The sequence below is a fragment of the Pygocentrus nattereri genome, chromosome 6, assembly GCF_015220715.1.
Source record: "Pygocentrus nattereri isolate fPygNat1 chromosome 6, fPygNat1.pri, whole genome shotgun sequence".
NCBI classification, from domain to species: Eukaryota; Metazoa; Chordata; class Actinopteri; order Characiformes; family Serrasalmidae; genus Pygocentrus; species Pygocentrus nattereri.
Window position 1 is genome coordinate 32,023,930 of NC_051216.1, and position 24,690 is coordinate 32,048,619.

General features: G+C 38.7%; 1 protein-coding gene across 4 annotated transcripts; it reads right to left on the reverse strand.

Annotated features, from left to right (window-relative positions):
• Positions 1-1,303: 1,303 nt before the first annotated feature.
• On the reverse strand, positions 1,304-24,225 carry efhc2 (EF-hand domain (C-terminal) containing 2). Of its 4 annotated transcripts, none has more exons than XM_017695160.2 (15): positions 24,122-24,225; positions 22,874-23,062; positions 22,635-22,785; positions 22,312-22,535; positions 21,968-22,219; positions 21,240-21,347; positions 20,946-21,084; positions 17,934-18,099; positions 17,270-17,412; positions 9,971-10,167; positions 9,485-9,618; positions 9,052-9,246; positions 4,898-4,990; positions 4,714-4,816; positions 1,304-1,531 (listed from the first exon to the last, which is right to left on the reverse strand). In XM_017695160.2, exons 1-15 carry the CDS (start codon positions 24,161-24,163, stop codon positions 1,421-1,423), a joined length of 2,247 nt encoding a protein of 748 aa, XP_017550649.1. In that variant the 5' UTR covers positions 24,164-24,225; the 3' UTR covers positions 1,304-1,420. The 4 variants fall into 4 exon arrangements, with proteins under 4 accessions (XP_017550649.1, XP_037395575.1, XP_017550650.1 ...); XM_037539678.1 differs by having other exon boundaries at positions 22,874-23,010; positions 24,122-24,223; XM_017695161.2 differs by having other exon boundaries at positions 1,389-3,193.
• Between the last annotated feature and the right edge of the window lie 465 nt (positions 24,226-24,690).

A 24,690-nucleotide genomic window follows, 5' to 3' on the forward strand; every position in this document is an offset into this window, starting at 1 on the left:
TATGTAAAATTCTAAATGAAATAGGAATGATTTTACATTTGAAACTTTTCAAATCAAAAACATTGCAAAATATGGGAGCTTTAAACTATTTAACACATTGGAAAATCATAACGTTCTGATTGCCGCAAATGTCACACGGCACAAGAATAAACACGGCCAAGAATAAACAACTTTTATTTTGACATGCTTTTAAGAAAAACGGGCAGGGTATCGCATCATAAAGAAGACCCTAATGGTGCAATGCCAAGGTTAGTAACCCTTTCACAAATACTTATAAAAATCTGTCCTTCTGAGTCACAGTTAGGCTCGTTCCGTTTACCAGGTCAGGTAGTGCGACCTCAGAAAAATCAGGAAAATGTATTAATAATGTTTATTAATTTGATATGTGTATAAACTTAGGTTTAGGGACAAATGTTTATACAGGTGTCCAAGTACTAAAGACTAATTTATCCTTGTTTTCAGGAGTGGGAAATCAGTTTAAAATATTTGTGTTTAATGTTTGGTTGCACCACTTGACATATTCTGGGTGGTAAAATAAATGATTCTGTTTATGAATGACCTCATATCATTACAAAAGCTATAAATATCAACACATTGAAAGATTCTTACAGATACAAAAATACATTTTCCTTTTAATAAGATTTATTTATGATGATTCAGAAAGCCTTATTTATCAATGACCCATAGAACACAAGATGAATTTCATAGTCTGAATGCTCGGAATGAAGGCTCAGTAATACTGGCGGTGTAATTGCTCCTCCAGTCTGGTGTGAGGATCAAGCCTTGATTACTGGGATTCTGATTACAGAACATTCAACCTGCTCAGTCTTGCAGTCTTTTTATATACAGTCAAGTGATTGCATCATTTCAGATTACAGTGTGGACTGTTTGGAGCGAAAGTTGGAGACTACTAGCAGTTACGGTGGGATGCACTCATCTATTTCGATGAAGTTGATGCTCCCCCATAGACTGATTTGGAGGCTTTGTGGGTATGTGAGACAATGCGAGTGTGAACTAAAGTGCTTTATCACAGCTTTGCAGTCTTTAGAGTGGCTGGTTATTCTGGCACAGTTTCTAGGATGTTGCATTATACAGTTTTTTTCCCATTCTTTGTAGCATACTGTGGGCCTATATATGAAACATGTTTTGGTTTAACTGCTCGTATCTTTTATTACGTCTTGTTTGGCCTTTGTGCCCATAAGGCATGTCCAATAGAGTTCTCATTCCCGCATGGTTTTGATTTATGTGTGAGTCAATTAAAAGCTACATATACAGCCTCATAGAACAAACGGCACAAACTGAGTATGACAGACATGTGAATTTATTTAAAATATTTTCGCATTTGTGAAAATACAAACAACACCATGTTTTCTTGAGTTCATGTTGGTGTCATGTTGGAGAGAGGTGATCTCCATACCTCTCAGCTGAAATTACTGTTGCCAACACTGCCAAAGACATCGTCCAGTAACAAAGAGTAGTTGACGGTTATTACTGCAGGGCGCACAGCTTCTCCATTCCAGTCTACATCAAACTGCAATTAATAGCAGGACAGATTTTGAACAGTTCAGCATTGTACATGTGCTGGGGCTGACCGAACATACATTCTTGCTTGTGCTTCTGCCATAGTCAATACTTATCAGTTCATTAATAACTGCAGCATGTCTGCTAGATCTTTAGCATGTGTTTGACTACCACAGACAACATTTAGACTTCTCTCACTGTACTCAAGCATCAGCCCATTGAGTTCTATAGGCGTCATGACCATATTAGAAACTCCGGGTCTAAGCTGGAGTTCCCTATGACAAAAATTAATCACCGCTGTGGTTAACAAAAGATTTTTAAACCAGATACGTTTTGCCCACTGCTACATGGAGTTATGGAATAAGTGAAATTTGGAAGGAGCACCATGCCTGTGTGGTCGCCTGTCATATGATGTCAAGTCAGCGTGCAGCTATGTTAGCTTACACAAGTGGGAATTCATATTTTGTCTCTTTAACGACCTCATAAATAAGAGAATCCAGTGACATTCAGAGGAAAAACATATCAGGCTCAGAACCACTTTGTTAACCACAGGGACGGCGATTTATTTTTTATTGAATAGGCGAAAAAACTGTGGTTTGCTTTCATTCACAGTCTCTTTTAGAAATATTGGGCATAATATGCTTTGGGTCAGACAATATTCATAATAAATATTGCATCATGATAACTGAGTATTTTCATAAACAATGTTTTACAATATATGTTTTTCTTAAGAAGGAACCGACACAATACATCTCTACGCCATGTTTTAATTTCACATACTGCATTAAATCCTATTCAACAGGACTAGTAACCCAGATTAATTTATTTCTCAAATGTTGCTCTTTAATGGCTCAGGAGACTTAATGGTGATTATGTTTCTTCAGAGATTCTTCTGGTCCACATTAAAATTATAATAGTTATTCACAGCATCAAAACTGAGAGGCTCTTAGTCTTGTATGACTTGGATGAGCACACTGTATTATAAATGATAAAATAATTACAAAAATGGGCTTTTTTGAGATCTCTACTAAAAGAAATGTGAGATCACTGGGTGCTCAGGAGAAACATCTGATCAGCAGGACTCCTCTGTCTGAATATGTGATCTCATTGTTGTCTAGAAGAAACTACAGAGATATGAAAGAGATATCTCTTTTTTCATTTTTCTTTCCATGTATGCTCTCTCTGTAATGAAACCTGCAGTTCTTTAAGCACCGGCGACACATATGGCAGGCACAAAATTCTTCAAAAAGTGTTGACAATTTATCACAATAATAGTAAAATATCGTCATAACGCCACACCGAGTTTACACAAATGGTCACAAGTGAGAGACGACAGGTTTCCTCATAATACACAAAAAAGTCAGCAATAATATTTGTAAGGTATTATTTTACTGTATGATTAAGAAGTCACAGAGAAATAATAGTAACTGAAACTACTGCAGACACGTGGCTAGCTAAGCTTAAGCACAACAAGGAATGGCAGTAAAATGAAAAGAAAAAAAAAAACAGGTCAGGTCATTTTTCTTCAAACGATGTCCTGCAGCAGCATGGCATGATGACGAAGATGATGTCACTCCTCTTCTGTGTATCTGGAGAGTTCTTTCATAAAGGCGGAGTATTCCACCATTGTGTGGCCTTCTAATGTAGGCTTAGGAAGCGCAAGACAAAAAGGCTGGAAACCAGTGACAGTCACAGTCAGAAAAGCTGCATGGAAGCAACCAAAGTACATGCAAAGCAAAGTAAAGCAAACGGAAAGGCACTACTAGGATAAGAATTCTGATGTAGAGGAAATATGACGTCACATCAACAAAGAACTTACTTCCAGGTGGATAACGCTGGTAGCACTGCACTGATCCAACAGGATTTCTGGATTTTCTACCATTATTTAACCAAGGTATTTGAAAATACAGGACATTTTCAGTGATCTTGTCATGAAACATCCAAATACTCAGATAGTGTGTACATATTTGGTACTAAATTCTGGCGAACTATGCGCTCCTAATGTCATTGTCTAATGTCTGTAATAATCATTGTTGATACAGTCAATCCTGTGTGCTTCTATTTTAAACTTATCTTCTCACTATGACAACAATTACCAAAACTGGGTGTGATTTACACTTTCATTGCAGTGTTTAGTGACAAAACCTGACCTTATAAGTAGTTATTTTATCTGCTATGATAAAAGCTCCAAACTTATGATGCATTCACTGTCAGCCAGTGGGTTTCATATTACCTTGAGCATCAGCTTTCGAAGGTTGGACAATGGGCAAAAAATTAAAACCAGAACCCGTATGTTCTTTGGTGCATGTGTTACCTTTTCTGATCCTGTTTCCTCTTAAAAGTCTGAAAAAAACTACTGAGGTAAAAGCCACTTTTGCATGTTTTTTTTTTTCCATTTTCCATTTATCCCTCTTGGATGCCCTCTCTCAGCAGTAACGTGGAAACGGGGCATCCTCATAATTCTCGAAAGCACACAAAGCCATTTCACTAAAACGCAATAGACAGCCTCAACGCAACAATATTCTACTATTATTCACAATATTTTGGTTCCGTCTGTATTGTTTATATTTACTACTACTTAAAATAAGCTGCTTTCACTGCTGAGTGGATGTGAGTTATCCCCCCGGAAGTCCAGCCAACATTTATGTTCACAAACACTCTGGTCTGGTCTATGGCCTGCACTTCTGATTAAGACAAAACAAGCAACACATTCAGAAGCCCCATCTGCTGGCGAAACAAGTCCTTTACTTTCCCTATTCTCCTCTCATTGAATGCTGAGGCAGATGGTTCTGCTTAGGCCGTTACGTGGCAGGGCACGCTAAATTAAAGTGCTGCAATAAAAGGACTACTTTTGAGCAGATCTTGAGTGGGTTTTTCTCAAGGCTGATTTAAATGAGGTGAGGCTTGGAGGTGCTTGAATACTCTGCGGTAGGGTGAGGGCCAAGACCTGGAACTCTGCCACCTGGCCCACTTTTCCAAACACACTCTCTTTCTCAGCTCCATGCATGTGTGTGGTTGTGTCTGCTAACGATGGCAGACAAAGCCTGAAAGGAGGCACTGGATGTGGCCAACAGAATGTATTAATTAAAGACTTTCTTCTTGTTTATAAAGTCATCCTAATCCTAGCTTCTCATGTTCCTTCAGCTGCATTAAGCAAAGCACTAACTGATGATGACAAACATGTTGACTCACCTTCAAGGCTTCATCTGGTAGAAGAGGTAGGGAAGGATTCTCTCTCCAGTTGATCCCTGAGAGAAAGGCGTTGTAATCCATGTTCCCAGACTCATTCTCAAATCTGGACAGATAAACATTTCAATACATTCAGGAATAAAAGAATGAGTAAATAAACACTGAATTATATAGTAAAAGAACTCACTTCTGCAGAAGGGCTCTCAGGAGGTCATCAGCCAGTGGTAAGCGGAAGGCTTTACAGATGATCCTAGCTTCTTTGGTGGAAAGGTGCCCAGTTCTTTAACATAATGAGGGATGAGAGACAAATATAACATAGGATCAAGGATCAAGAATCAAGGGTATCTTTATTATCCCCTAGGGGCAATTTGTTGTACAGTCAGCAGTATCAGTATCAAAAGTATCAGACAAATAATAATTAATAAAATAAACTGTAAATCCAACATATGAATCCCACTGGGTTAAAGTAAAGAACCAGGGGAAAGTAAGTACAACATAAGAATCATGTAGAGTTATTTGAAAGGCCAATAGCGGCCGGTACAAACGAGTCCTTAAGTCTGTTTGTTCTGCATATTGGCAAACTGCATCTGCAGCCAGACGGAAGCAGTTTTGTTTTTACGGATATAAACATACTAATTAATTTATTCTGTGTTTGTTTAAGTACTTACTTTAGCTATTTGTGAAGCTAGAGTTATATTTCCATAGTCTCACAAGCCAAACTTCTGCCTATTGCAAGAGAGTCTTGCAGGTTTTGTTGCTCAGTGTGAAAAGGGTTATTTGACTGACATGTACAACGACCAACCACAAGCTGTTTTTACATGGTGGATAAGTACAGATGACACAAAGTGAAAAATAAAAGTCTGTAAAGCTGCACTATGTTAAGATTAGGGGCTTAGAAGGCCACTTTAGTGGAAATGTGTAATTGCATGCAACATGTGCAAGAACATTTTCAAAGTCAGTTGTGCTTTGGACGCTTGCGAGCATGTTGAAGGAGTCTTTAAAGAGAAGTCAGGATGTGTCTTTTGAGCATGTGAGTGGATTATTTGCCTTTGTCATTGTATCTTCATCAGTATAATGTTGATTTTGCATTTGGGACCTAATCATCGAGTGCATGTGATGTTAATATGTAAAGACGTATATGACGTGGTCCAGAAAACGCCCACAAAATCTGACCCGACACCTCAGACTTTTAAACTATTATATCAGGCATTACAAGGAGGCTTGCAGCAGCACACAACCACCATCTTTTTGTGCTCCTGACTCTGTAATGCTACTTCTTTCAATTCTAACACAAAACCCATACATAGTGCTTCTTTAATTGCTTTCAAAAACATGATGCTGCGAACTTTCTTCAGTTCAGTGACTATGTATTGCCCTGAAAGGCTCGTTGTATGTGAATAACCACTGCTAGGAAAAGTTTATTTTTTTTCTCAGACTGAAAAAACAATGTGTGGAAGTGCACACACATCGACTCACACATAGTCAATCAGCATGTATCTGACAAAATAAAAATACTTATGCCCATTTTAGTGTGGAGTACATATAGATGAATTGTGTGTATCTGTGGGCGGAGCTGAGAGTGAGACTATTTCTCCTATAATGAGTGGAGTACTCTACTACTTGCTGGTGGACATTTAGTAACATCTGAAAATAACTGGGTTTTCCAGAAAGCCACACAAATAGGGCATGCACATTGACCCACTGGTGTTCTCAGTCATCTATTTTCCTTCTCTGCTACATGCCCCTAGTCTAGAGGGTTCATCTGGTTCCAATGCTTCACTTGAACCGCTGGAACTAATCGCAGGTCCTGAATCTGGAGCCGTGGGGGCTGTAGACTGATGCCTGGTCTACCTCAGACTGAGTGTTTGTGTTCAACCTGAATGCCTGTGCTTGTGCCTTTCAAAAAAGACAGAAATGTCTGCTTATTTCTGCACAAAATACACATTCACATAACACAGGATGGTTCGGTAACAATGTTATGCCCTAGCGCAGAGGTCTTTAATTAAAATTCAACAAGGTCCAGTCAAAGAAAATTTCCTCAAGCAAAGGAACATCCAGAACATCATAATGTCTAACTTGCATCATGATTCAGTGTCGTTAGAGCTGGGCGATATGGCAAAAAATGTTATCACGGTAAACAAAAGTCATATCATTCGATATCAATACATATCATGATAAATGTCCATTCATTATTCCTTCCGAGTTTGAATGCTGATTTTTGCTCCTGAGTGATTAATTGCTGTTTTAAACTATCTTTTATGGTTGGAAAATGACAAACACTCACCAAACAGTGGAACATTTTACAAATCTGTCATGGGACAGTGGGAGAAAGTTTCTGGTGAGCTGTTTTTAGCAGCTGGAAAAGCACAGCTGCAGTTTTTGTAACAGTCATTATTTAAGAAAGAAAACAGATTACTGTTAGCTGTCTGGTGACAAGGCTCGGCTATCCTGTAACAAAAAACTGTTTAGTGTCTTGACAACGTCAACTTAGTAGGAACAGCAAACATTAGCCATTAGTGATGGATCACACCGTCTCACTGCCATCGGTCCTACCACAGCCATGTCAGAGCACATCACTGTATTCAAACACCAGCCAGCAGACGACTGGATTTACTAACCTATCGTAATAGTTTGAGGGGTGAGCCACAATATATCAACACCAGACAAACCGAGTCCTCCTTTTAGGAACATTTAAACTGAAAGCGGTACTTTTGTGTCTTGTTTGATCTACAGTATCACCAGTTCCCAATGCCGTGCGAGTGACGGAGTGCTGCTTCAAGTTAGCCAGCTGCTAAAACCAGCTAGCCTGGAAAGATAGCGCTCCCTCACTTTCCAATGCCCCACAGTCTTCCTCAGTTTACTTTTGTTTAAATAAGGGCTGTAAATGACATGAACCTACTTCTTTCTTTCACTTTCGATGCTTAAGGATGCACAAATACTAAAATATGACTTTTTGAGCAGCCCCCCCCTGCCCCCACCCCCCCATCGTCGAAAAACTTGAAAGTGCGCCCTCTCCTGGTCACAGCAGAGTAGTGTCGCTTTCCTTGCAGTAGAAAATGCCACCAGGGCTTTCGATAGAAAGTGGAACTGTGATGGTGTATTACATTGAAAATTTATCGAACATGTCTTATCGCTCTATCAAGGAAAAGTTATATCTCAATAATTATCGTTATCGTTTTATCGCCCTATGTTCCATATACTGTTTACTGAAGCAGTAGGAATATCAATATCTTATGTAGTCAACAACTGAATGTCGAATCAAATAAAGTACAATTCAGTCATATTTCAAAAAATATTTAGTGTCAGTTTTCTCTTTTTAGATCACACCATGTAAAATTACTTCCCTTTGACTCACTTTCTTCTCCAACCGCTATGTCTCCCATCGTCCCTCCCCTGTGTGTGCATGTCACTTGAGTCTCAGTGCTCAGTTTAATGCACAGATCTGATTGGCTGTGATGCATGTAATTGGTCTGTGAGTTTCCCAGGCACTAAAGCTACCATAAATGCTAGAAAGGTTATGCCGATTAAAATAGGACCACCTTGTCGAAATTAAATAATTCTGCTTAGTTTATCAGTTATAGGCCCAAGTCTGCAGAGGGCAGCGTCTGGTCCCTAGTGACTATACTGCACACCGTTGAGAAACCTCACAGCTTGATTGATTGACTTGAACAACATTTAAAAACACCAGCTTCCCTTTACATTCCGTGGACAAACAATAATGTTGTTTTTTTCTTCATCCTTTATAAAGAGACTGTTTCAGAGACTCAAGCTTTTTCTAGGAAATCTAGTTCTAAAGTCTGAGTTTGACACTAAGATTACACTAGAAATCAGAGATGGTTATGTGGTAATATACAATGACAGGCCACTAAAGGTTTTTGTCCTCTTTCAGTGGTCCATAGTTGTTTGACAGTAATAGCATACTCCTAATGAACTACATTTTTTGGTGGAAGAATGTTTTGCAATATTCATATTAGATTATACAGTTTATTGTAAATTTGTGTATTTTATCATATTTTATGTTGTTGCCATTTTATAAAAGCAATAAACCACTTGAGGCTGTGCATTACAGTGATTTCACCACTGGTAAGGGGGTTTAGACATAACACAAAAAGGGGCTTTTTGCTTGATTTACCCAAGAAGTGTGGTAAAAAATAATAATGTATAATGTCTAATGTGGTCAGGCTTGAGCACGGCCAGAATCAGGCATCAGGTGAAGCACAGAAGTAACCTGATGTAAACTGAGGTAACCACAGATCATGCTCCATCTCCCTGTCACTGAAATAAAACTGTGTGTGACAGGACAGAGACTTCAACACATAGACTGGAAATAACTGCCACTACCTGTCCCGATCCTCGTGTGTGAAAGCTCGGAGCATGGCTGAGAAGCTCTCAAAGTGTTTCTTCCTCAGGTGGTCCTGAGCCACAGCTAGCATGAAGCCCACATTCAGCTCAGGCTGTTCCCGTAACGAGTAGGTACGGCCTAACATCATGATCTCATGCTCCGACAGCTGACAGCCTGTATCTGCCAACAGAGACCTGCAGAGACACACAATCACTCAGCTGCTCAATCACACTAAGCAGCCTTTGACATGCAGTCCAGTGAGAATGTGCTGTGTTTTCACTTGAGTTTGGGGTGGAGATTAAGTGTGATTGGATAAAAAGTAGATGAGAGATGTTTTTTTTCTATGTTGGAAATCCAGCATGTGCCGCCCTCTTATAAGTATCTAGCTGCTTGCAATCAGTTGATCATACACGCTCTTCCTTGGCTGCTTACCTGAAGGACTCATAAGGAATGAGGCCGGTGTTGCCTGGGTCGCTTTGTGCTAAGAACCGTTTGATTTCCTTCTGTTTGTCTTCACTGATGGACCTTAACTTGCTCAAAATGGTGCCAATGTTGGCCCTGGGGAACTAGGCAAGAATAATGACCAAAGCACATCTGTGACAGACAGTAATTAAAAGGTATTTTACAGCTGCAAAACTCATTGGCAAAGCCTATCCAATGTTGGATGGCTTCTTGGTAAGCTTTGCAAAACCATAAACAAAATACTAAGTTGTTGGAATAGACTTATTGGAATAGTTCACTAAAAGGCAGAAGAAAAGAGAAGAGAAGAGAAAGGAAGAGAAGAGAAGAGAAGAGAAGAGAAAGGAAGAGAAGAGAAGAGAAAGGAAAAGAAGAGTAGAGACGGGATGAGAAGAGAGGAGAAGAGAGACACTATGATCAAAACTTAAAGGCTAAGAGTGAGTGCTGAATTTGACATACCTCTTCTGCATGCTGCTCCATATAGTTGAAAGCATAATCATCAGCATCCACAAGCTGGAAGGGCTGGTTGCTTATAATAATCTTTGCTCCCACATACAAGTCCTGAGCCTTGTAGTACTCAGACATCTCACTCTTGAACAGCTCCTGCCCTGGCTTCTTCACCCGGCTTCTCTCCAAGAACTTACCACCAATCACCCCTTCAGCAGAAACACACATGCTTTTAAATTTGGTCGCAGGTACATGTATAAAATGATTCTAATACACATATATAGCCAAACATTTGTGAACGCCCCTACTATATATTCAGTTCAGGAGTTTAAGTGACATTCATTGCATAACAAGTGAACAAAATCAAGAACACAGTCATGCAATCTACTAGACAAACACAGGCAGTAGAACAGGTTGTTCTAAAGAGCTCACTGACTTTAAACAGGGCACTATCAAAAGATGCCACCTTTCCCACAAATCAGATTTTTCTGATTTCTGAAATTTCTGTCCTGCTAGATCTGCCCTGGCCAACTGTAAGTGCAATGGCAAGTGCCTCCTGGAGTGGTGTAAAGCACACCGCCACTGGACTAGCAGCAGTAGTAACGTGTTTTCTAGAGTGATGAATCATGCTTCACTATCTGGCAGTTTGGTGATGCCAGGAGAACACTACCTAGGAGGGGGGCTGTTTTTCAGGGTTTGGGCTCAGCTTTTTATTTCCAATGGGGATTAACATTCAATCTACAGCAAACAAGACATTTTAGACAAATATATAATAATATATAATATATAAACTTCATGGCAACAGTTTGGGGAAGGTCCTTTCCTGTTCTAGCATGATTGCACCCTTATGTACAAAGTGAGGTCCATAAAGACACTGTGTTACAAGATGGGTGTGGAGGAATGCCAGTGACCTGAACAGAGCCCTCACCTCAACCCCACTGAACACCTCTGGGATGAATTGTGAGCCAGGTCTTCTCTTCCAACATCAGTGTTTGACCTCACAAATGTTCTTTTGACTGTATAGATGCAAATTCCAACAGACATACTGCCTTCCCAGAAGAGTGGGGGGGCAACTTCACATTAATACTACTGGTAACACTTTACATTAAGGGTCGCCAATCAATCACTAATTATATAATAATCAACTACTAATTTCCCATTATTTAGTTATTAGTCAACTCTTCATTAAGCATTAGCTATTACTTGATGAGTACACTGTTAGTTGATAAGTTAGTTTGTGCTTAGTTTATGGCCTACTTACTCATTATCTGTGTACTAACTGCTGCTTATTACACTGTTAATGAACTAATTCTTATTCATATAAAGAAGTAGCATGATAACTTAGTAGCACTTATGTGTACTGTTAATTATCTGTTAATTAACTTTCCATCACCTCCATATATTTAGTTGCTTCACTTTTCTCACATTGGTTCTTGTGCACTAAAGATACCATAAGATGAGCGCACACAAATTCACAGATGGTTTTGTTATTCATCACTTTCATCTTTGGCATGTCTGTACAAACTAGTTCATGTCTGGTAGGAGTGCATGTAAATTTGGGCTTAAACGCTGGATATGTGGCTAACTAACCAAAACTATTATCAACATTTTTTTGTTTCATACAGACATTGAGAGTATTTTGCTTATTTCACATTTTATTTTTTTCCAGTTGTTGTCATTTTAATACTATTAAGTTTGGTCAGCAGCGGAGGAGTGCACTCACTGCTGGACGTCAAGCTCCACCAATGAGCATGGCCATTAGCTTTCATGCCAAACACTGCTGTTTTACTGACTTTTGTTTTTTTATTAAAAACGAAAGAAGGAAATATTTATATTTCTTTGAATCAGTGTTTCTTTGCAACTTTCCAAAATGCAAATGCAAATACAAAATGCACACACACACTTGCACCTTCAAAACCCTACAAAGGAAAAATATTGGAATTTCCAAAAACAAAAGAAAAAAACTCAACATTTTATCTTCTTTTTAAACACACATATACAAAATGTAAATTATAAGGAAAGAAAAGATGAAAAGTTTTGTTTTTAATAAAGTAGCTGAGCGGTTCCTGATTTCTGTTTGGTGTATTGAGCAGTGGTGGACAGTAACTAAGTAAATGTAATTCATTACTGTACTTAAGTAGTTTTTTCTGAATCTGTACTTTACTTAAGTTTTTCCATTTTGGGCGACTTTTTACTTTCACTCCACTACATTTCCAAGTCAAATATCTCACTTTTTACCCCACTACACTTTGAGAAATCTGTCCTTCCTTTTTGTTTTTGTGTGTATAAAAACGTAACATGTCAAAACAAAAGAGCACCAATCAGGCACAGCGGTCACTTTGTTCTGAGCTTGTTTTGACCTGTTGGTCATACCGACCCAGTGTAGCACACGGTTCAACGTCAGTGCAGCAGCGTAAAAATCTGGGAGCACATACGTCACTAAATGATGAACTAACCTAACTTTGTGTAAATAGACCCCAATATAGAAATATGTACACATATGCAGTTTGACTGGCGGGTTTCTTTTTTCTGAATTCATTCAAACACTTTCATTTTAAAGTAAATTAGTTTGGGTTAGTTTATGTTTATGAACAGAGACCTACAGATCAACACAGTAAAGGAAAACTTATTTGTGATCCTGAGTTTAAAGCAAGTTTTTATTCAACTTGTAACTAATTTAAAATGTAATCTTAAACTGAAACTTTGCTTGTTTGTAAAAGTGATTTCAGAGCCACTCGGTTCTCCCTGATTGGAACTGTTTACTTTCAGTGTTTTATGCTTATGATCATTTTAATAGACGTCAGCGTCACTAATTAATGACGTTCTATTAAAAGACTGGTTTAGCAAGAGAGACGCTGGAGGACTTTCAACTAAAATTAGTTCATGAAGCAAGTCTTGTTGCAAAAATGATAACAGGACATCAGAGACATAATTAATCTTTTAGTACTTTTACTTTTGATACTTAAGTACATTTGAAGGCAAATACTTTTGTACTTTTACTCACGTTGAGGTCTAGAGTAAGAACTACCTTTACTGGAGTAATATTTTACCTCTGGTATCTCTACTTTAACTCAAGTACATGATTTGTGTACCTCGTCCACCACTGGTATTGAGTAAAATCATTCAGAACAAACATGTCATTTGAGAAAATATGTGTGTTTTCCCCTTTTACTTGGAACACAAGGAAAGGGGGAGGGAACACAAAACACAAAAAAGTAAAGAGCAATTAATGTATCAGTGAGTAGTTGTGTCTTAAACATTAGTAATTAATGGAAAAGGCTGTAACTTTGGAGGGACACAAAAGCAGAGGAATTTAAGAAGTAATTAATGGTCAAAATGTAAAGACCTAATGGCCATTCATCATCAAAGTTGCATAGAAAAGAACATGTTTTATTGCCTTTTATAAGTTATGAGCTGCTCTGCGTCTGATTCACAACAATTTTGTGCGATGTAGAAACCAGTGGAGATTTGAGCATAAATGATAAATCAGTGCATGAAAACAGCCTACCAGCACCTCATTTACATATCATTTACATGAAGCACACACTAATTCATGCAGGTGTTTCAGTAGCCAGCCAATAAAATAGTATTAAAATGACAACAACTGGAAAAAAATAAAAGGTGAAATAAACAAAATACTCTGTGATGTCAAAATAGTAGAGTGATTGTTTAGTGTAATTCATTCCCTAAAATAAATGCTGTATTATTACAGTGTATGATAAGAGCTGTGTGTAGGAAACAAATGCACAGGTTAATGTGTCTTTAAATTGAACATGAAATGGTTGCAGCATTTAATTATATCAATGTGCATGTAAAGTAAGCGCATATCCGTTTCGTACTGGACTGTCATGCACACAAATTAGTATTATTGATATTTTCTATTGTTGTTCTTATTTTTGCTATTACAGATTATGTTGATAATAGTTTTGGTTAGTTTGGTTATACTAAAAGATTAATTATGGCTCTGATGTCCTGTTATCATTTTTGCAACAAGACTTGCTTCATGAACTCATTTTAGTTGAAAGTCCTCCAGCGTCTCTCTTGCTAAACCAGTCTTTTAATAGAACGTCATTAATTAGTGACGCTGACGTCTATTAAAATGATCATAAGCACAAAACACTGAAAGTAAACAGTTCCAATCAGGGAGAACCGAGTGGCTCTGAAATCACTTTTACAAACAAGCAAAGTTTCAGTTTAAGATTACATTTTAAATTAGTTACAAGTTGAATAAAAACTTGCTTTAAACTCAGGATCACAAATAAGTTTTCCTTTACTGTGTTGATCTGTAGGTCTCTGTTCATAAACATAAACTAACCCAAACTAATTTACTATAAAATCAAAGTGTTTGAATGAATTCAGAAAAAAAGAAACTTGCCAGTCAAACTGCATATGTGGACATATTTCTATATTGTGGTGTATTTACACAAAGTTAGGTTAGTTCATCATTTAGTGACGTATGTGCTCCCAGATTTTTACGCTGCTGCGCTGATGTTGAGCCGTGTGCTGCACTGGGTCGGTATGACCAACAGGTCAAAACAAGCTCAGAACAAAGTGACCGCTGTGCCTGATTGGTGCTCTTTTGTTTTGACATGTTACGTTTTTATACACACAAAAACAAAAAGGAAGGACAGATTTCTCAAAGTGTAGTGGAGTAAAAAGTGAGATATTTGACTTGGAAATGTAGTGGAGTGAAAGTAAAAGTTCACCCAAAATGTAAAAACTTAAGTAAAGTACAGATTCAGAAAAAACTACTTAAGTACAGTAATGAATTACATTTACTTAGTTACTGTCCACCACTGCTCAATACACCAAACAGAAATCAGGAACCGCTCAGCTACTTTATTAAAAACAAAACTTTTCATCTTTTCTTTCCTTATAATTTACATTTTGTATATGTGTGTTTAAAAAGAAGATAAAATGTTGAGTTTTTTTCTTTTGTTTTTGGAAATTCCAATATTTTTTCCTTTGTAGGGTTTTGAAGGTGCAAGTGTGTGTGTGCATTTTGTATTTGCATTTGCATTTTGGAAAGTTGCAAAGAAACACTGATTCAAAGAAATATAAATATTTCCTTCTTTCGTTTTTAATAAAAAAACAAAAGTCAGTAAAACAGCAGTGTTTGGCATGAAAGCTAACGGCCATGCTCATTGGTGGAGCTTGACGTCCAGCAGTGAGTGCACTCCTCCGCTGCTGACCAAACTTAATAGTATTAAAATGACAACAACTGGAAAAGAATAAAATGTGAAATAAGCAAAATACTCTCAATGTACTCTCAATGTAGTGTAATTAATTCCCTAAAATAAATGCTGTATTATTACAGAGTATGAAACAAAAAAAGTTGATAATAGTTTTGGTTAGTTAGCCACATATCCAGCGTTTAAGCCCAAATTTACATGCACTCCTACCAGACATGAACTAGTTTGTACAGACATGCCAAAGATGAAAGTGATGAATAACAAAACCATCTGTGAATTTGTGTGCGCTCATCTTATGGTCAGATGTGACCATAAGCATCTTTAATGGACAAGTACCAATGTGAGAAAAGTGAAGCAGCTGAATATATGGAGGTGATGGAAAGTTAATTAACAGATAATTAACAGTACTAACACATAAGTGCTACTAAGTTATCATGCTACTTCTTTATATGAATAAGAATTAGTTCATTAACAGTGTAATAAGCAGCAGTTAGTACACAGATAATGAGTAAGTAGGCCATAAACTAAGCACAAACTAACTTATCAACTAACAGTGTACTCACTAATAAGTGCTTAATCAGTTACTAAGTGAAATGAAGAGTTGATGAATAACTAAATAATGGCAAATTAGTAGTTGATTATTATATAATTAGTGATTGATTGGCGACCCTTAATGTAAAGTGTTATCATACTAATTAATAATTGGAATGCAATGTCTAACAAGCTCATGTGGGTTTCATATACAGGGGTCAAACAGACATATGGCCATATATACTGTATTTATATAGGTGTCCCGTGGATAAAATTGGAGTACCCGTTGTGAATCACAATTGTAAATTCTTGTTGGTCTAAGCGTAGTCTTAATATGGGTGTAGCCTTATTGTTCTACAAACTTATTTCCAAAAAAGTTGGGATGCTGTGCAAAATGTAAATAAAAACAAAATGCAATCATGTGCAAATCATTTAAACCCTATACGTCACTGAAAATAGTACACGGACAACAAATCAAATGTTTAACTCTGAAATGTTATTGTTTTTGAAAAAATATTTGCCTATTTTGAATTTGATGCCAGCAATAAGATTCAAAAAAGTTGGGATGGGGCAACAAAAGACTGGCAAAGCTGGGTAATGCTAAAAAACACAACTGGTGGCTGATTGGCAACAGATCAGTAACATGAGTCACAAAGTTTGCTTTTCATCATCTATGGTACATATTAACATTAAAAGATTGAGTGAATCAGGAGAAACCACCACACGCAAGGGACAAGGCCAAAAACCAGCACTCGCTGGCCATGATCTTTGGGCCCTCAGGTGCCACAGAGTTCAAAACAGACATGACATCGCTGCATGGGCTCAGGAACACTTCTGAAAACCACATCTTTTGACAACATATGCTGCCATCTAGACAATGTCTTTTTCAGGGAAGGCCTTGCTTATTTCAGCAAGACAACGTGGTGCTCAACTGGCCTGCCTACAGTCCAGATCTGTCACCTATTGAAAACATTTGACGCATTATGAAATGAAAAACATGACAAAGGAGACCCTGAGAACTGTTGAGGAGCAGGAAAACATTTCACTTTCAAAACTACAGTAGCTGGTCTCCTCAGTTCCCAAAAAACTTACAGAGTGTTGTTAAAAGAAGAGGTGATGAAACACAGTGGTAAACATGACCCATCCCAACCTTTTTTGGAACATGTAGTTGGCATCAAATTGAGAATGGGCATATATTAAAAAAAACAATAAACATTTCTCTGTGTCAACATTTGATATTTTGTCTTTGTAGTAGTTTCCTTTAAAATATGATTTAAATCATTTTCATATCAGCAAATCCTATTTTATTTATAATCTGCACAGCATCCCAACTCTTTTGGAAATGGGGTTAAATAATATAAAATAACAAAGATTCTTACTACAAGCAAGATTCCAAACTTTTAAACAGTTGTGTATAGGCAGAGGCTTTGTATCTGCCTGGGTTTAACAGTCATCTTCTGGCGTGCATCTATATGAAGATGATCAAAGAAGCAATCCATTTATGACAAACGAGCAGCTGTTTCCATGGGGAAGCATAAAATAACTGCAAACCTGTGTGTAATGACACAGAGTAGATTAAGTGGCGCACCTGAGTTCCTCTGGGTGGGTTCAAACATTGTTATAGTGTCATCGCTAAGGTAGAATGAAATGATGAAGGTGCGGTCCTTGTCAATGGTGTTATCTGTTAGCATTTTGCCAACAAATCGAAGAATATTGCTCTCCAGACCATGCCTGTCATAAAGAGATGAGAAATAAAAGCAGTAGCGTTTTTTGAAGGAACACTCCAGCATTTGTCAACTTGATCTAGGACGTCTGTAGCAGTATTGTTAGATATCATAGACAATAATTTTCTTCTTTTTGTAGAAATGAAAAGAAAACCCACTTATTCAAGAGTTCAGCACCTGCGCACTGGCTTCTATTAGATGAGTTTTGAGCGATTGGTTTTCTGTTCTTTAGGCAAGTACATGGAATGGGCAAAGTAATGTCTGTGGTAATCTACGGTCTGCTGTGGAAGCAGGCAGACAGAGATCAGACTGAAATATATAATTCAACAATTTAATCCAACTTAGAGAAATCCAGATGTAGATGTACTGATTTCAGAAGGTATTTCTGCCTAAAAATGGCAAACTGGAGCAATAAACCTGAACCTTCTCTCAACCTCCCAGGCTCCAGCACCAGTTTAGAGATATCTAATGGCAGCCCTATAGCCTCTGATTATTTACTAAAGAGAACAAACTTATCCTCCACCTTACCTGTCTTTCTCCATCAGCTTCCTGAAGTCTTTCTGTGGTGGCTTGGGGAGCAGACCCTGGCAGGAGCAGAGTGAATCCTCTTCAGAGCCAAAGCCAGTGTAAGGAGGCATCTGTTTGGCTGCTTTAGCAGGTGGGGGGGCCTTGTACTGCACTGGGGTGAAGTCCTCTACAAAGCCAAATGAGGAGAAAACAGAAAAAATACAGAAAATGTTTTTTTACACAATGTCAGCATGTGGGGTCATACATACTGTATGTCCTATGTGTAAATGTCATCTGTTCATATGTGAAAATAATTTTCTGTAACATTTTACTTGAACCCTGCTACATAACATTAATATACATGTCATATGCCACCATAAGTTGTCATGACAGATTTTGTTTTGTAATATAGCAGTGCCACATTACTAGTACTGTAATTGTCATGACAGCTTATGTCATATGATCAAGAAAGTGGTCATAAAATCAAACATTATGCCATATATCAAATAACAGCAATGGTCACATGACACTCTTATATTACGGGATATAATCTGCCATGACAACTTATGATAGCATTTGGCAAATTCATAACATAGTTATGACAGTGTTATGTAGCAGGGTCTAGTGAAGTGCTGTTGAATTTTCTAATCCTAACCTTAAACCAAAACTTACTCTTGACTAAGTAACCTTAGTAAAAAAAAGTAATTTTTGGTCCTGACACTGTAGAGTACCCATATTAATTTCCAAAAAAGGCTAATCATTGAATGGTTCTTTAGTGCTTCTGTTATGGCATCGCAACATAGAAACATTGACAGCAGGTTGAAGTGTCTGGAAATGCTTTTAAATGATTGTCTGTGGTAAGCAAGCATATGCTACAAATACAGACAGACAGATGTCCAAAAAAATCCAGATGCCTCTTCTAATTCATGAATTATCACTCATTTCTGATACATATGTTTAATTGTGTGGACACAGCTTATAACATTTACATTAAAAAAAACATTGTCAATAGAGTAGAATGCTCTGGACCAGCCACACATGTGCCTAAGTTCACCCAGCATCAACTAGAGGGATATAAAGCCCTCAGTATTGAGCTGTAGAGCAGTGGAACTGTGTTTACTGACATCTAGTATATGCCCTTCTCTGCTACTGCAGCAAAGAGGCAACACACTTCCTATTAGCCCCTTTAAATCCCAGGGTTATTACATACTTATTATACTTACATACTTATTATTCAGCAACTACAGGGACCTCAGTGCAAACTGGTCGAGCTATTCTTAGGTTGTAGAAGTGTGTAACAAAACTTTGGGCCCACTGGCCCTGGCCTTTTAAAGGGTTAATACCCTGGATTTCAGAAGAAATGCTGGATCAACAGATGTCTGTGATACAAATAGTGTAGACAGACAGACAGACAGACAGACATACAGACAGACAGATAGATAGATAGAGGAGTATTCCTTTCAAAACTCGAAAGAGCCCTTTCCAAAAACAAGCACACACTTATCAGTGCACAAGCACACAGAAGAAGATGAGAAGATTATTAGCCTCATCCATGTAGATCCTGCCTGTAACCACTTCACCCCAGAGAAGCAGGCAGGTTCTCCTCAGCAGTGCTTAACACTGCAGCCAGCGGATACATGCACACCCGTATTGTGCTACTGTTAGCATGGAGCAGATTCGGCTCTCAAGTCCAGCCTTTTGAAGATAAAGAGACCAGGCAGGTCATTGCTCATCTGCTGTCTTCAGACAGAATAGGCTCTAGTTGTAAGTCACTTATTTTCCTTTGGTCTTCTGTGTCACTGAAACACCACGTAACACCAAAGATATGCGCTAGGAATTCAGAGATCAGTGTGGGCAGCACGGTTCTATATAGCCCTAAGATTTACAGCCTTTGAGACTTGTTTGCCAATTTTTATATGGAGAAAAGCCACATCGTAGAAGAAATGTGAAAATCAGGTTTTTAGACAGAGGAAGTCTGCTTTCATTTTTAACTACACATCATTAGTGACAGGTTGATGGAAGGTAACGGTGAAATGATACATGATGTAATGGAATAGGAGTAATTTTGATCACCCGTGACTAAAACTCACATTTAGACTCGATACTGACATCATGTGGCCAAACTCAGACACAACACATGAAAATTTCACCCAGTGCACAGTGGTCAGTTACAGGACATAGATGGAAGCTCCGTTTGAAATAGCCTACAATGTACTGATTGCATACTGACTGTGCCCAAAAGTAACCCATATGAATTTCTCCTGCACGCCAGACATCCGGATGACATACTACTGTGGCCAAACATACCAGCGCGCGGACAAAGCTGTCTTCATGACACACTGCATCCCTTAACGCAAAAATGGTCATTTCAGCAGGATGGAATGGACATAACACCCTGGTGGTCATGTTACCCTGTAGTACTGTAGATGGTGATAAATGTCAGATATACTCATATTTACAATAACATTACATACAGTCTGCTGAGCCTGTGCAGCACTCTGTTCTGACTCTGGGCGTAAGAACACAGAACAGTCAGTCCATTATAACCATGCCCAGGAGAGTGAAGCTGGGTAGCATAGGTTACATGCCATCAATACCGACCATATATCTTACTTGATTTTTCATGGGGCCCTTGCAAAGACCACCCCTGCTGCACATCTTCCTTTCCCCCAGTTTTCACGTCCAAACCAAATCATTCTGCTAATCAAGGTCTTCCCAAGGCTATCTGATGGGTGTAATCTAATTTCCATTGATCTGTACATTATGAGATGTTGATACAGTGTAAATGGCATCTAGTGTTTTCAAACTGTGTAGAAACAACTTAAAAACAGCAATGAAGTACAAGTTTTGTTCTATTTGTGATGACATACTGGTACAGTATGCAGTATACAGTACACAGTATGGGATTTCAAACACAACTCAAGTGCAAGTACAGTTCATTTTGATTATCTATTCAACTTAACATCTAGTCTAGATTTGGTACACTGTCCTGTGAAGCTGATGTTTTCCATACTGTAGGGAGTTACAACTCACCAATGCCATATTTGGAGCGATAGTACTCTTTGGTGAAGTTGTCACAGTCACAGATCATCACTTTCCGTCCCCAGACATTAATGACCCCTCCTATGGTCAGGTCACAGTCCTTGTAGAACTCCTCCTGCACAGCCCCAGTCTGACACATACGCATGTTCAAAGAAAGAGAGCCCACTCTAAGTTTCAAACCAATCCTGCTAATCTTGCTGCCCAAGAACAAAAAATCTGGCAATTTTTTAAGAGCTTAATTTTAGCTTCATATGAGTAAAATGTTGTATTGCTCTCTGTACTTACTTTGAGGTTATCCAAAATGTAGCGACCTCCGAGTCCCATCGGTCCAAACACATTAAGGATAGTGCGCTCTGTAATTTCTCCAGGCTGACGTTTCGGAGAAGGCGCTTGCTGTTCAGGAGAACCAAGAAAAAAACAAACGCATTCTGTCTTGAAGGACAGGCCAAACAAGGGTGATAATTATATGTGTGTGTGTATATATATATATATATATATATATATATACATACACATACACACATATATATGTTGAAGGACAAGTCCAATTTCTATACAAGATTGTAATCATTTTCTCCCTGGGACAGTCAAGCAAACCTCTCAGATGGCTTTAATGAAAGGCAAAAGAACTTCTCTCTAGACCGCATTTCAATTGTAGATTGAAAAAAAAAACACTGACAGAAATAACATCAATTCTAACCAAGGTTGTTTCATAATAGATTTAAACTGAAAAGCAACCAGGGAGGAGAACAAAAGTGCTTTAGGGGACTCAGATGCTCTTTCAGCTCTGTCAGTTCAGATGATCGCATGGCATAGGTGATGGAAAGGCTCAACCAAGCAGAAGACAATTGCGCACCACTTGGTAGAACTGGTAGCATTTCATGGTGATAACAGTCACATTTGTTGAGCATACACCCTGTTTTATCCTGCATTTGCATTTCAAGTCTAATCACAGGCATAAATCATATCAGGCATAAATCATATCAAGACAAGCATCATGGCTTTCTACGCACCTTTGGAAGTTTACTTCTGTTCAAAAATTTAGGGGCTGCATCTCTGCCAGAGTTTGGATAGACCACTTCTCGGATTTCTATGGTATCATCTGCCAAGAAGTAGTGGAGGATCAGCTCTCTGGGGTCTCCAAACATGCTCTGGGTATCATCCCAGTAGCAATAAAAGCGTAGGACATCACGATCGTGCTCCAGGAATTGTTTCAAAGTATCCTGCCTCTCATATGGGCGCAGTGGCTTCATGCTGTCCTCCAGCTGTGCAGGTAAAGCACACAGGCTTAGAGAACACTGTCGCTATTTTGCCTCTATTTTGCAATCTTTTTCACAGGCACAGGCCGCTTGCTTACCTCCTGTCGAAGTTTTGTATAGGGATCTTCTGGTGCTGCAGCAGGGGGATTGATTCGTACCCCTATTTTCCTCAGGAAGTGGCGGGTGAAAGTGTCACAGTCTGTTATCCTAAAGGTCCTGGAGTAGAACACCACATCCTGGTTAATATTAAAGTGGTGTAAATTGTAAAACTGGTCATCACTGGGAGCGGGAAGAGGAATGCGGTGGCGGCGGATAAGTGTTCCTGCAATGAGAGAGTTAGAATAGTTTAACCGCAAATGGGTTCCCTTATTAGACGGGCATGAATTACCTACACAGCTGACTGGCACCTTGTAGGCTTTACCTTGTGGGATGCCACTATTCTTCAGCTCTGGCTCCACAACTTGTATGGTGTCATCTTCCAAGTAGAAGTAGATCTTACATTTTCTGATTCTGTTTGTTTCCTCTCTACTCTGAGTAACAGCTTCTTGGAAGTAAGCATCAAAGCAAAGCACCTAAAGTGAAACAACAAATGGTGCTATCTGTACACTTTGTCCAGCGTGCAGGTAAATAGATAAATAAGTATTTTCTTTTATGACAAACCTGTCTGTCAAAAGCCACCCATGAAGGGGCATCACTGCCCTCTCCTTTTGGAAACAAAGAGTTCTGAGGCACGGTCTTCTGGCCCAGGAGCAGTTCTCCTCCGATGCCTGGCTTCTTGGCTCCCACCATCATTGGGACTCCATTTGAGTAATCGAAATGTTGAGACTTGTGAAATTTTTCTTTTCCCAGCTGGAGAACAGGCCAGGTTAGGCCTTTATATGTATTTACATATAAAACCACCTCCTAGTTTCTACACTATTTGTCCAATTTATCTGCTCCACTTACTATATAGATGCACTTTGTAGTTCTACAGTTACAGACTGCAGTCCATCTGTTGCTATGCCTACTTTGTTAGCCCCCTTTCCCCCTGTTCTTCAGTGGTCAGGACCATTACAGGACCACCACAATGCAGGCATTACTTGGGTGGTGGATCATTCTCAGCACTGTACTGACACTGATGTGGTGGTGGCGTTTTATTGAGCGGATCAGACACAGCAGTGCTGCTAGACTTTTTAAACACTGTGTCCACTCACTGTCAACTCTATTAGACACTCCTACCTTGTTGGTCCACCTTGTAGATGTAAAGTCAAACACAGTAGCTCATTTTGCTCCACAGTTTTTGTTGGTCAACCTGTAGTGCTTCATCAGTGGTCACAGGACGCTGATGGCTGGACATTTTTAGTTGGTGGACTATTCTCAGTCCATTCTCAGGACTGAGTCCGATCCACTCATTCCAGCACAACACCCACTAACACCATCGCTGCAGTCACTGCAATGCTGAGAATGACCCACCAATCAAATAATACCTGTTCTGTGGTGGTCCTGCAGAGGTCATGTCCATTGAAGAACAGGGTAAAAGGGGGCTAACAAAGTACCAAGTGCACCTATATGCTAGTAAGTGGAGCTGATAAAATGGATGAGTGTATATAGGTTCTAATGTTATGGCTGATCGGTGTAACGTACATTCTTTAGAATTGCACAGCGTTTAAACCTGTTTCAGTCACGAAATATCAAGCACAAAAGTCAGGCAAAGTTTTTATAGTATAAAAATAGCTGAGGTTAGCTAAAGGATAATAGCTAGCTAGTTAACTATCTTTTAAAAGAGCAGAATTCCAGGCAGCGTTAAGTTATAACGTTACGAGATTCAGCTAAAACCTAGCGTGTGTATTTGCACTTCACAATACCATCAAATCGTAGTGTTAAAGCGAGTTTTGGATTATTGAGAGGAGCTGGCATGTATGAACTTACGGTTTTGTTGAAAGAATTTCCAGGTAAAACAGGTAAAGCCATGACTACGTTAATAAAGTTAAACGAGCTGCTGAGACTCCTCGAGGTCGCCTGGCGTTGCTATAGAGACGCTGTTTGTAAATTCCGTTGCTAAGAAACACAGGTCACGTGCGCAGCAACTCGCATTTTTTCGAGAAAATTCTACAAAAATGACAGCAGTTTCTTCGGTAGACCACCTTCATCCAGGGGATCTTATGCGGCCCAGTGAAATAATAAACAAACAAACAAACAAACAAATAAAACAATCTCCCACCCTTTTGTTTGTGTAAAGTTGATGCTCTTAAATTGGAATTCCATCGATTTTTCCAAATGTATGTATAATTCAATAAATAATGAGCTGTAAACGAAATCATTCCGAGTTGTTTGAAATGAAATTATTAACTGTAGAGAAATTTGCCCACTTTCCAGTAGTGGTGATAAGTCCCAGGGGGCAGGTGATCTACAATGCAAAAACATCCATTTCAATAACCATCCAAAATGGCCAGTGAACCACCGTGTGTGTTCTAAGGTTTAGGTGTGATATTTATGTT

Excerpts from the sequence above, each read along its gene's own strand:
- efhc2 (XM_017695160.2), bottom strand. The coding sequence starts at position 24,163 with ATGGCTTTACCTGTTTTACCTGGAAATTCTTTCAACAAAACC. Across the intron at positions 23,063-24,121 it reads GAAATTCTTTCAACAAAACC|CTGGGAAAAGAAAAATTTCA; the intron begins GTAAGTTCATAC and ends CCTGTTCTCCAG. Across the intron at positions 17,413-17,933 it reads AAGCTGATGGAGAAAGACAG|GCATGGTCTGGAGAGCAATA; the intron begins GTAAGGTGGAGG and ends TCTTTATGACAG.